Genomic DNA, 13,672 nt, shown 5'->3' with positions numbered 1-13,672 from the left:
TTAATCAATTAAAGTTTGCATTTTTCACTAGGGTCCACTCATTCAAAATGTTCAGCAGGAAAACATGACCCACAAAAGACAGCTCTCAGGATGTATTTCTGTGTTTTCTTTGTCTTTGAGTTTGAGGATTTCCACATGGCCTCTGGCAGGTAATATGTGTTTTACGTCACTCATGGCTGAACAATAGCAAAATACGGGTGTTGGCTGACAGGTGACAGGAACATCATCATCATCCTTGTTGGTGCCTTCAAGGCTGGCGAGGAAAACCTAGTTAAATTCCACAATTTCAAAACCAGACACCTCAAATGCAGGCAAAACAATGGAAATATGTGACACCACTGGCTGCGTTATCAGTCATAAGCTGGAAGACTGAATCACAATGAGGGAAGGATTGAAAAAAATGCCAACAGAGTTGTAGTAATGTATATTGCACTGAGAGGAATATTTTGTTACACTGCATGCTACATAAGAGGCAAAGCCTTTAGCAGGAAATTGAAATTCTAATTACAAATTTCCATTTCTTTTCTGACAGTCTAAAGTAATGACAACATATAAACCAATGTCATGTAGGATTTGTGGAACCTGGTCTTTCCATGTAAACTCCGAGTTGGCAGTTACATAATACAAAAGAACTTCATGGTCAGCCATGTGGGTGTAATAGAAAGAATTATAACTTCCATCTAAAAAGATCTTGCTATACTGTTAACAATATTCAGACTGGCAAAAGGACAAAAAAGCAGGAAAATGGAGAGAGTGCAGAGCACTGCAGTTGCAAGGGGGAAATCATGTGGTCAAGGGGTTTGGTGATCCTCCCCCAAGAAAATGATGCTATTTGACTAAAAACTATGCATTTTCACACAATTTTAGATAATTATCATTACAGCATTTATTCAAAAACCTCACAGGTGTCCTCCTCCCTCTGCTAATGGTCTGATTCACTGCCAGAGGGGCTGGCTGTCATCTCAGCCAGTAGCTAAATTTACAAGAATCTGGCAAATTTTAAGATTCGTGGCAAACTTAGATAAACATATTTGCTATGGTGCAGGGTAACAGACAAAATTAATAGGACTGAGAAGTCAAGGGAGGCTCCGTTCTTGCCGAAGCCAGCTACTGAGAGGCCGGCGGTGGAAAATATGAGGCTGACTATTCATTCAACCAAGGTGTTAATTTAAGAGTCTAAATGAGCAACCCGCTGGATCAGCTGCTGGCTTGAAGGCAACGGGCACATGGAGGCTAACTAGATTAGCTACTGCTTTGGCTGGTCATTTTCTTCTTTTGTATTTTATCGGCAGATTGGAGTATTACTTGTTGCATTGTTCTTTGGGAGTTCTTTGTACAGTCAGACAGGCAGAAGAGGAAACCAACAAAATTGACTATTTGAGGCTCTTTACTTTATACTGTACAGTCACACAGCATTTATAGCCTAAGTTACACTGCCACCTGGTGAACATCCCAAAACACTACAAAGCAGCCAAACTGACCTACAACGCTGCTGTACCAGCTGCTGTAACAAAACAAACAAAAAACAATGAGCTCATCTGGCTCACAGATGGTCGGCAAGCAGTATTGGGTGTTTTGGGAACACCTCAATAAACTGAGGCATGTTGTATTATTACTGTGTTGTTAATAAAGTTTAAAAACCAGACAGTGTAAATGTATGTCTTAAAACAAACTGTATTTGAGTAAAGAAAGTAAATAAAAACTGATTCTGACAGGTTAGAGATTCTGTGGTGTTGCTCCTGTGCCTCTCCTGCACACTGATGATCCTCTGATCAAACATTTTTTACTTATTATTCAGCCAACACAAACTCATGGTAACAGCCAACTGAAATTTCACTTACTTGGGTGGCAGGCTGAGGGGGGATCGTGGTTTCAGTTTGTCCTCGTCTTTCTTCTCCCTGGCGTCTCGAGGAGGACGCATCCTTGGCCTCTCCTTCTCGTCCCGCTTCATCCGGTCCCTCTCCCACTCCTCTTTTCGCCGCATCCTCTCCTTCTCGCGCTCACGCTCTCTCTCCCTCTCCCTCTCTCTCTGCCGGCGCTCCCTCTCGCGGTGATCTCTCTCCCTCTCTCGGTCTCTGTGGCGCTCCCGAGGGTCGCGTTCCCGTTCGCGCTCCTGTCGAGGTGGATGTGATCAGTTTTCTAGCAAAAAACAGGCTATTTCCTGACGAAATGGAGGTGATGGCTTTGAGAAAACCAACTAGCATTATTCTACATTTTTCTTACTGTAAATAAATCTCTGTAGCATCAACAGTAGTGTTTACTGTTACTCCAACGGGGGTGAAGAGTCAATCTATTGTGGACTATTTTCAGAGGGGAAAAATGTCATCCAGTGCAATGTCGTGGCTCACTGATGTGTTTCTTCAAACTTGATTTTAGGTCGTTGAAGGACTCACATGAGCGATGAAAACCTTGAACTTTAAGGAGAACTCGTTCAGCAGACTGTGGAGGATACTCACGCTGTAGTGATAAGGAAGGGGAGCTTCTGTGTACTGCACTCTGAAGTTTTCATACTGGCCACCTCGCCACAGAGCCTCCATTTCATAGTCATAGTATGGATCAGCATATGGGTCACTGCAACGGAAAACACATGTGAGAAATCGTATGTTACATTAGAAAGTCAGTTTGATTCTGGTTCTGACAAGGAACAGAAAAATGAACAAGTGAAGTGTGAAGAGTTTATGTGTCTATGTTGCTCTACACTTACCCATATATAGGATCTCTAAAGTCCATTTCACTGAAAGAGACAAACAGATTAGAATCAATGACAACACCAATCATATCATATTTGGTGCATTTCCTACACACTGCTTGTGTGTATACTTCAAAGGCAAACGTCAGTGTGTTCTTCTGCAAAAAGAATGATACAAATCTTTCAAAGAGCATGTTTCTGTGAGATGTCCAGTTTCATGGAGACAACAAAAGAGTGTCCTTTGATGTAGTGCACTGAAGAAACAACAGAATCTCTTACTAGACCGTTACAGAGCACACAAGGTCTGTCTGGACTATATTTAAAAAAAACTAGTGGAGTTATCTTTGACTTGATCTATAACTCTGTCATGTAGAATCTCCTGGAAGAAAAAGCATGTGCAGTGGTAAGATTTTCTTTACTTTATGAAACCTCTGACTGGAGACACTGTGGTAAAATCCCACACTTGAACCAGGGAAAGGTTTCACTAGCTCATGTGGAACTATTACCTTCAACCAGACTAGTATTACACTCAGCCCTAAGTGCTCCCGTTTAAGTTTTAGTTTGTGGAGGGTGAAAGCTTCCTGTGTCAGTGACACTGTCTTGTTTGTTCCCTACTTTCAGCTGATGACACAGTGTATTGAATGGGAACAGGTCATACTCTCTGATGATGCGATAGCTGCGTTCTCTGAAGAAATCATTCTCTTTATCAAATTCTCTCTCGTCCTCTCCGATGGTCACGTTGAAACGCTTCTCCTCAAAGTCTGGCTCCTGCTCCTTACGGATGGTGGCCTTCTTCAGCACCTATGGGACACAGAACCGGATATTAAGTATTCATGTAAACACTGTGCAGAAATCTGCAGATTTTAAAATGACATGAAGAGAGGTAAGGTATCTATGTCTAACCATCTCTGGATGTTGCACCTACTGTTGCTTCTAATGTGTGTGTATTTCAGTGAACTGTGTCTCTATTATTTTGTCCATCACATTTGTAACGAATGGGGGTTGGCTAAATAACAGAAACACTTCTCTGTATGATCAAAAATCTTAGAACGCCTCAAAATCAGCTTCAGTAAAAACAGATCATTACGACCTTCATGAAAGGAGGATTGGTGCAGGTAGCAAGTATAAAAGTTCTGTACTCAGCCCTATGAGCTAAAAGGGCAAACTTCTCCAAACTGGTGACAGGAAAAGGTGGTAATAGTAATAAAGTGGTAGTAATAAACCTGCAAACCCTGTAATCTGTAAACTCCATTTGGTCTGGAGTGTTATTAAACAAACAGGTCTATAGTCACAGGTAGATAACACACTCGGCAGCATGTCAGCCGTTCCATTTGGCACATGCTCAACTGTATTTCCACGGGAGGCAGTGGAAGTGTTTACCTCTTTGGCATGCCTCAGACCTCGCTCCCAGGCACTCTCCACAGGAGGCTCAACTGGAGGAGGGGGTGGAGGGAGCTCCTCCACTGCAGGTCCAGCCTAAAACAGTGAAAATCATTCAGAGTTTCATAATTCATACATTTTACTGTTTTAAAAAAGTGCAAAAATATTAGAGTCTTCATATGAGTGCTATGTGAGTGCAGAGCAGTGGGAGAGAGACGTACCCAGGGATTATTGGGTATGAGTGGGTGTGGTCCTCCAGGAGGCGCTCCGTTAGGTGAGAAGAGGTCTGGCTTACTGATGAGAGAGTAGTTACCTTTGTCATTGACTCCAGGGTGGATGAACCTACAGTTCATACCCCAAGTACAATTTCCTGGAGGAAACAAAATATAGCAGCATGGTTTAAAATCCAGTGCAGGCAGAGTGATCCAGAGTAATTATTTTTTGTCATGAATGGTTCTTGGATTGAGGCACTGAAAACATATAACTGATTATATCTTATGTTATGAATGCAATGATATGGTCATTATCAATATTCCATTCTTGTAAATATCATAATATAACATGACAAACAAACTGCCACAACTGAATAAACAGCAGCAGTGGAAAAATATAAAGCACTAATACAGACATTAATGTTAGTACTGTACCCCTATTGTCTATTCTTGATGAGAGGACAGTGGAAAAAGAAATTGAAATGTATACCAGGTACAACTAACTTTTTTTGACTTAAGTCAAAACCTGTTCTCGTAATCTTAATTTTTGTTAAGGCTGAAACACTTCTGATGCACACTTAACCTGCTCGATAGGAGGTTATGCTCTGAATTTCAAATTTAGATCAGCTATGATAAACGCCACCCTCTGATTAACTCTTTTCCTCACGATAATCTCTATGAACAACACAGATTCTCAGATGAGTCAATATGTTATACAGTGGCATGAAAGGTTTAGGCACCCTTTGTCAAAATGTCTGTCACTGTGAATAGCTGAAAGAAGGAAGAGTGAAAGACAGAAAGGAGAACCGTGCAAAAGATTTGCCCCCCTAGCGAGTGGGGCTCTCATATAACCTTGATGGCTTGTTCATAATCATCCTTAGGAAAGGCCAAGTGATGCAGACTTCAAAACTTCATAATACTGTGACTCCTCAAACCTTGTTTCAACAATCAGTTACCATGGGCTCCTCTAAGCAGCCGCCCAGCACACTGAAAATTCGTAAGTTCGTAACATAATAAAGAATTGGTAGTTAATAAGCTGAGGCCTGGAAGACCAGGAAAACTTTCCAAGAGAGCTGCTCATAGCATTGCTAGAAAGGCAAATCAAAAGCCCCAGCTTGACTGCAGAAGATTTAGCAGACTGTGGTGTCGGTGCACTGTTCTGCTGTGCAGCCACACCTGCACAAATATGACCTTCGTGGAAGAGTCATCAGAGGAAAACCTTTCCCGCGTCCTCTGCACAAAATTCAGCATCAGAGGTTTGCAAAGGATCATTTAAACAAGCCTGATACAAGTGGCACTATGCAAAAAGTTGTTACTAGATGTGGGAGCAGAAATGAAGCTCGTACATGTGTATCTGTTTCCACAATGATTAAGATTTATACCACACAACCAGCTGTATGTACAGCTTCATAAATGTGATGAACAGAATGCATTTATCTGTCGTTGTGCGTACACACAGTTTTAGTTGTGAATCTACACAGAGTTTTACGTATCTGTGGCTAGCATTTACAGTAGCACATGGGAGCTCAAGGTTGTTTCCAGAGATGGGCTTCAGCCGTGGTTCAAACTCCTTGTCCTCCAACCATTTGTCTGAAAACTTAGATTTCTCCATCTGGCTTTTTAAAAACCCACAGACAACTTGAGAACAGACCAATCTTTGTAGCAATGTGACCACATACTTCCACTCCACATTAAAATCAACTATGATATAAATAAAACACTGAACACTGACTACTTTATGGATAAATAAAGTAGAAAAGTAGACAGTCACTCTGTGGTACAGCCTGAGTTGTAAAAACTTATTCTGATGGTCTCCCCATGTAATATCACAAACATATTTTTAATATCGACAAAGAATGGATGGATATCCTAAACATAGTTACGAAAGAAGTCTGCCACACTGAGATACACTCGTCAACTTTTCTTGCAGACACTAGGGACGCCCAGATCGATTGGACGCTGATCTTTATCAGCAGATATTCAGTAAAAATATGGGGCCAGCAAATCAGTGACTGCTCAGCTTTCCCTAGTGTGTTTTATTAAATTTCTAGTTACTCTGTAGGTACTCATGGGTTGGTATTCAAACAGTCAGTGTAACATTTGATGCTGCGGTCAGTTACAGTTGACTAACGTATGTGAACTTGCCACCATAGGAACAGGGGTTACATAATCTTTGAAACAGGCAACAACTTAACCTTGGACACCCTGCAAACCTGAGCGTCACACGTGTGCTCTGGTACTTAAACAAACCGCTCTACGCCTCTGAACAAGATTGACTTTTTGTGTTTTTTTCCTTCACACAGTGTTTTGAAGCCTAGGACATACTGCCAACTAGTGGAGATCCCAATACAATACAAAGCAGTCAAATTGACCTATAACATGCGATACGCAAGCTGCTGTAATGAAACAAAACAAAAGATCAATATTGGATGTGTATCAGCTGATATGGCTCATAGATTATTGGTAGTTGGTATCAGCAGCAAAAATGTAACAGGGATGTCCGGACCTGATGCATATCTTTGTGAGAGTGCCACAGCAATATTTAGTTACGCACCGCCTTACACATGCACAAATACTAATACACCTGTCATAAGCTTATATCGGCCAATAATATCAGCCATGATATACTGGATCAGTTCTGGGGTAAGATCTGCTCTTCACCACCTACCTTTGATGAAGAACCTGCAAATTGGACGTGGTCTGATCTTCCTGTCTGAGGGATCTTTGACCTCCCCCTCCTCCAGGTCATCATCCTGCCCACACACGCAAATGACACATTAGAGCACCTATAACACACACACACACACACACACACACACACACACACACACACACACACACACACACACACACACACACGCACGCACGCACACACATCTAGATTCTTTAGAAAGAGCCTTTTTTAAAGTTTTGCGGCCACCACACACTCTTAGTAAGGGAGGCTGAGGCGAGGGGTACTCAGCGGGTTGCAGTGTGCAACCTCACCATGAGATGCCACCAAAACTGACACACTGGTCCTTTAAAAGAGTCATACAGTCAGTTCCCAGCAGGCCAACAGGGCTGTGTATGTGTGGTGTATGTGTGTGTGTGTGTTATTTATCAGACTGTGATATATTGTATATTTTAGTACATTTTGTACAGAATTATGAAGCCTGTCAGACATGTACCTTTTTTTGAACTGTAGTGTTTTTTCTAATTTTAGGTCTTTTAAAGGTTCTCTGACACATACTTAGTAAGGAAGGGGTAAGGAAAGCAGATTGCACTAAATCCTACACACTGAACCTTTACTGCCAGGATCAGACAACATGAATCTAGACCGATTTTGAGACGATTTGGTTGTGGCCGTCCAACGACTGGCATCAAGGCCAACCATGAACGACAAGCAGGCGTCTATACCCCTGTAGTGTGACATGCTAAACAACCTGCTGTGCAACATCTGGGACGCCCCATGAGCATGTCAGAATTGCTTTTTCTTGACACAAGACATGGTGCACAAGGACAAGCACATCGCCAGGATCACATACAAGACTTCTGTCACCAGGACTGACAGCTGCTTCACCCACCTCCTCAGTGACATCTGAACTTGTGTGTGATTGTGAAATAAGACATACTGTGATTGGTCGGGGTCATGAGGTGTAGTCTTACCTGACCAAGACACGGCAAGAGTTTATGGCACTGTATACTGTTTGCGTAAACACGGCTGAACCTGAACCTTAGATGTCTGTTTTCATTAGTGACCGGATAGAGTCGGCATAACAGCTGGGATCGGTATTATGATTTTATTATGCGAATTTTGCAATCGCTAGTTGGCTTACAGTAGAGTATCATAGTCATTCAATGGACTTTATAATGGTAGAATGGAAGTAGTGGCTGTATTTTATTTATTTATTTATTTATTTATTTTGGCTCTAGTGTACACAACCTTCCTGGTTGTAAATGAACAATTATTAATTCGCATTACTAATTTTCCAAGCCTCATTGTGGCCTCTAGTTACGATATCTCATTCTTTATTCAAACTGTGTTCCAAGTGCGAATCTCCAGGGCATTTCGAAAATGTAGCGAAGCACAGCTAGTGACAGCATTGCACAGTTAGTACAGTTACAAAACAATGGCAAACGGTAACTAGTGGCTGGCACCACCACACAGGCCGTGTATTTTTCAAATTTATGTCTACATGCTGTCACTAAGCAAAGAAAATGGCAGCCGAGTGAAATACTTCCAATCTGGTTGTATAGAACAGGCCATGCTGACCACAGAGCCAGAAAGTGGTTGGTAATTGACTCCAAGCTCATATGAGCTGAATGCATGTTTTGACCCAAGCTGCGGTAGCCGCGGCCTGCACTGTAATACTATCAGTGTAGCATACGTAATGGCAGCCATAACAGGGCTACCTACTGCTCACTATGCTTCTGACACAAAGGAACAGTGGAGGTGTAGCAACATCCAGTGGCCGAAAATCTCATACACAGAACCTTTAACATGTAGCTACCAGTAAACAATGATCACTTACATCAATCTCTCCTTCATCAATCTCTCCATCATCTTCATCCTTCTTCTTGTCTCTGAAGGAATCTCTGCGCATTCTCTCAGGCCCTTTCGAGTCATCTGTTCTCCTGAATTCACTGTCTTTAGGAGATGGGGGGAGGATTGGTTTTTTCTCCTTCTTTCTGTTCTTGTCCTCACTCTCCTCCTCCTCTTCCCCTTCTGCTTTTGTGTCATCCTCATCTTCCTCTTCCTCATGTGTAGGGATGCTGGGCTCCTCTGGGACCTCTTCGTCGTAATCCAGTTCGTGCTCGTCCAGCTCCCGGGAAACAGACACTGAGTCATCCTTCATCTCCCTCGCTGCAACAGCTCTCCTCCTCTCCTCAGCTCTCATCCTTTCGTCCTCCTCTTCCTGCTCAGCCTTGATTTTGTCTTCCTCCTCCTCATCATCCACCTCAGCTGTCTGAGGTTCTGCTGAGATCTCCTTATGATAGTCACTGTAACGTTCCTCCCCATCTTCTCCATCCTCTTCAGCAGTGAAGCTCCTGCCATGTTCTGGTTCTGAGTCTGGAGACTGTGGGGTGTCATAGACTCTACCCTCTTGCTCCTCTCCTTCCTTTTCCTCCTCCCCATCCAAATGGTCCCCCTGTGGACCATCTTCATCCCCCTCCATCAGCATAATGGTGCCATCCTCCTGCCCCATCCCTTCTGCTTCTCCTACGGGCTCCTCATCCTCTGGGTCAGAGACAAAGTCAGGGATGACCTCATCCTCCTCTTCCCTCTCCTCCTCTAATTCTGAACCTCTTCCTTGGCTTTCCATCTCCTCCTCGTCTTCCTCAATGAGCCGTCCATTCTCCTCTTCATGAACTAATTCACTGTCTGAGATGAGCCTGTCTTCATCTTCATCAAGAGAATCCAGCAGCTCACTGTCAGAGAGACCCTTCTCCTCCTCTTCAGGGGACTGAGGGGACTGTGTAGGGCTTTCAGGAGTATCCATTAGAGAATATTCTGGTGTAAACAGAAAAACATGAATCTGTAAAATAAATAGCCAACAAGTAATATGCTAATTGAGTCTGAGCTTTGATAGCAAATGCATGCTTTACTATATCATGAGAAGAACATCATGACATAGTAAATTAAAAAACTGTCAACTAATCATCTGTCCAGCCAGGTTACATACCAGGTAGAACAGAATTTCAGATCATGAACTATGCAATAGAGCTGTCTCTGGTCAAAGCCAACACATATTTATACACAGTGCACCAAGAGAAAATATTGTAACATAACTTATTTTTTAGTTTCCACTTGAAAACGGCCACAACCCAGTTTGTCTTTGTAGAAAAACACAACAGGAAATAACTGACAAATCTAACCTAATAAACTAGCATAACTGTTCATTAAAGGTGTTCTGTATCCAAGAGTATTTACACACACGTAACTTAACACAGTAAACATGTTAACCAGCTGAGAAAAGAGGGAATAATACTGTCAGACCGTCAAATGTAGTTTGGCATATGAAACCGCTTAATGCAGCACAAGATATTTTTGACTAGATAGCACACAAAATGTATGACAGCACACTCCAAATGTTGGTTTTCGAGTGATTTGGACTTTGCCGAAGAAAAACTGGCTGGCTTGCTAACTGGCTATCTAAACAGGCAAGACTAGAGCCTCTTTACTTTTTCCATATCTTGACTGAATGAAAGTTAGCGTCGGCGCCGCTAATTCAACAGTAAAGGAATAGCAAGCTAGCTAATCTGCCAGTGGTAGAAACCAAAACCTTCATATGCTTCAAATGTCTCCTAAGAATCCCATACCTACTTGTAAGGACATAGTAACCCATTATGTCCAAGTTTGCAATTACTACAACCTACAACTACAACTAACCTAACTGTTAACACTTCTAATAGCTGCGTCGGGCTAGTTTGCAACAAGGCCCATAACTTGCCAGTGCGGAAAGCTGGTTAACCAAAGAGCACACTCCCCTCACCGAACAGCACATATTCTCCATGAATACAAACAAATAAACTGGTTCGCTTAAAGGCATAACTATCGGACACTGCCGCTTTAGCAATGACAGGACAATGTAGCACTCTCGCTTGTCTTTCAATTAACAATGCAGCCTCCCCTGAAGCTAAGCTAACAGCGAAGCTGTACTCGGCTACCTGCTAACAACCACACATTTTGATTCACCTTGCCGACCCGGAGATCTTTAAAGACGGCACTGCTGCGTTAAGAACTGCCCTCTCCCGCTGATATTGTTTTTTACAGTCTACAATAAATATTATACGGTTTATTTTAACCGCTGTGGTGGATAAAATAAAACACTCGGCACGACACAGCGAGAGCGGCCATTACCTCAACGTCATCAACATACGACAATGTGGGGTGCAAAGGCGCTGCTGGAAGTGATTGAGGACAGACCTCAGATCAGTATGTGGATCAGATTAGACTCGTTCGAGATGAACTGCCTGATCCGAGGCGCCTCAGAGCGAGCTGACAGGGAGAGTTAACGACTTTATTCTGTCAGATTTCTCTCTTTCCAAAGACAAGTGTCATAGCGAGGCTATGGAATCTTAACTGTACCGTAGGTCACCGCATGCAGTAGCATTTATCAAATTGAATCGGACTTCAAAATAAATCCGGTTTTCAAAATAAGGTGTTAACACAACGTATATACCAAATACACAGGCCTATATGGAAATCAGATTAATTGCATTATTCACAGGAAGCATAAAACATATTGCCTGTGCACTGTTAATTGAAAAATTAAAAATGTGATGTGAGGGAAATTACTTAATTATTTGATTTGGGATTGCTGGAGAAACATGAAATAAATTATACCTTTAGAGTTCAGGACAGATATGACTATGTCCAAAATCAAAATCAAGCATTTTTACTGCATCAGTGTAGAAAAATTTCAAAGTGAAAGTCCCAAGTCAAAGTTGAATTGACTATATTTCTAAAACACTGGGTGCTGTAAAACCACTTTGCTCCATCATTTCTGGCAGTGACTGATAGATTTCAGTTAAGAACAACTCTCTCTAAATACAGACTCAAAAATCAAACATTTTTAATGTACAAATGTAGAGAAATTCCTACATTTTTTTTTTTTTAATCTTGAAAAGGCTACATTTCTAAATATGAAGATGACATAACACATTGGTCCATGATTTCTGACACTGATACATTTAAGTTCAGGAAAACTCTGACAAGATATATAATCCAAATTAAGCATCTTTACTCAATTGAGAGAAATTTTGAAGTAAAAGTCCCACATTTGCACCTTGAAATGGGTATATTTCTAAGCATTGAGGTTGTACAAATACACATTGTTCCATAATTTCTGACAATAACTGATAGCTTTCCAACCAGGACAACTGTGACTACACACTACATCAAAACCAAACATTTTGTTGTTTCCGTGTAGGGAAATTCCAAATTAAAAGTCTTACGGTTATACTTCGAAATGGGTGCATTTATACAATCTAGAAAGAAAAAAAAAAACATATTGTTCCATAATTTTTGACAAGAATTGACAGATTTGAGTTCAGGAAAATTCTGACTACATACACACTCAAAATCAACCATTTTAGTGTATCAGTGTATAGATGATGCTGAGTCTTGTGGGGGTGGACAAAGCTTTGCCTGCTGACACACACAACCTAAAACCTCCTAAGAGAATCTACCTGACTCAGACCGATGAAGCTGAGCTGTCTCTACAGGAGCTGCAGCAGGCTGTTGGAACCTCACCCTGTGGGAACAAAGAGGTTCCCACGTGTAAAAACAAAAGCCTGAACAATGAAACACCAAAACCCCATTCAGACCTTGCAAATCTCACCTGAATGCAAGATTTGGTTTTAAAATCCAAATCCCGGTTTGTCGCTGAATGAGACCCACCAGATTCAGGCGAGCCCCTGCGACACGGCCATGACATCACCACCACCACAACATCAAATTTCTATAGGATGCGTGTTGTCCATAATCAAATGGTTATACTTTAAGTAGCCTTGGCAACAGTCCCCCAACTTGCTGGATGAGTGACAGACTGTGTTGTGTTCACTGAACATGTTGGGATCCTGAGAAAGATCGCCATGCAACCAGTGATCTCACCTTGGCTGCAGAATGAAGATAACATTGCAGATTATGCATTTTCTTCAATGAGAAGGATAACTTCTTCACCCTGCTCTCTTTCAATTAAGTCAACTCTAGCTCTAGAATTCTCATGTGACGTAGGCACTCATGTGATCACATCCGCCATCTTGCCTTCTCTCTCTTAAGTGAACACCTTCTTTTGAGACTGCATCCATGGCTCAGCTATTAGTCCCTGATGCCAGGGTGGTGCAGAAAATTATTAATTCCTATTGATAAGTTTGTTGATATCAGTAACTATCTCTCATAATTGCTAATGACCAAACCTGGCCCTACCAGTTCCCAATAAGGCTCAGGAAACTCAGCCAGACATTGCACCTATTAGGACATAGATGCAGGTTAATGGTCTCACAATGCAGGCCAGCCAAAAGAACCAGTGGAAGCAGCTCCACACCAAGATGGACAAGATGGAGATGTGAGTCTCTGGACAACAACAAATTGTGCTGTCTTGTGCCTTTCAACGTGACGCCATAAGACAGATGCATGAAGGCCAGGTTGGTAGACATGTTGCTAAGGAGTGCACTGTAGCTATCAGTTATAGCCTGTACAATGAGTGTTATCAATGCCTTTTCAGGGGTTATTTTTCTCCACTCTAATATGTACTATATGAACAACTGGAATCCACATTTGCACTGAGATCTTGCACCTTTGCTGGTGTCTCACATGCAATAGACTTGAAATCTACACTCTCAAATGGACTGAAAGCAAATGAGCGCTGTATATGTGTATGTATACGTATATGTGTGTTGATTTATG

The 13,672-nt window shown here is 41.9% G+C and overlaps 1 protein-coding gene across 3 annotated transcripts in view; it reads right to left on the bottom strand.

Moving 5' to 3' along the window:
• The window catches only part of zc3h18 (zinc finger CCCH-type containing 18), a 32,532-nt gene extending 21,407 nt beyond the window's left edge, over positions 1 to 11,125 (bottom strand). For all 3 annotated transcript variants that reach the window (XM_076732659.1, XM_076732660.1, XM_076732661.1), the window contains exons 1-9: positions 10,958 to 11,125; positions 8,793 to 9,772; positions 6,950 to 7,034; positions 4,291 to 4,439; positions 4,070 to 4,165; positions 3,348 to 3,490; positions 2,705 to 2,734; positions 2,457 to 2,571; positions 1,842 to 2,113 (exon numbers count right to left, since the gene is read on the bottom strand). In XM_076732659.1, the coding sequence (XP_076588774.1) occupies positions 1,842 to 2,113; positions 2,457 to 2,571; positions 2,705 to 2,734; positions 3,348 to 3,490; positions 4,070 to 4,165; positions 4,291 to 4,439; positions 6,950 to 7,034; positions 8,793 to 9,761 (1,859 nt within the window). In that variant the 5' untranslated portion in view covers positions 9,762 to 9,772; positions 10,958 to 11,125. The remainder of the gene's footprint in view (positions 1 to 1,841; positions 2,114 to 2,456; positions 2,572 to 2,704; positions 2,735 to 3,347; positions 3,491 to 4,069; positions 4,166 to 4,290; positions 4,440 to 6,949; positions 7,035 to 8,792; positions 9,773 to 10,957) is intronic.
• Positions 11,126 to 13,672: the final 2,547 nt, after the last annotated feature.

The sequence above is a fragment of the Chaetodon auriga genome, chromosome 6, assembly GCF_051107435.1.
Source record: "Chaetodon auriga isolate fChaAug3 chromosome 6, fChaAug3.hap1, whole genome shotgun sequence".
NCBI classification, from domain to species: domain Eukaryota; kingdom Metazoa; phylum Chordata; class Actinopteri; order Chaetodontiformes; family Chaetodontidae; genus Chaetodon; species Chaetodon auriga.
The sequence above is the reverse complement of the archived record's forward strand: the minus strand, read 5'-3'. Positions and strand labels throughout refer to the sequence as shown.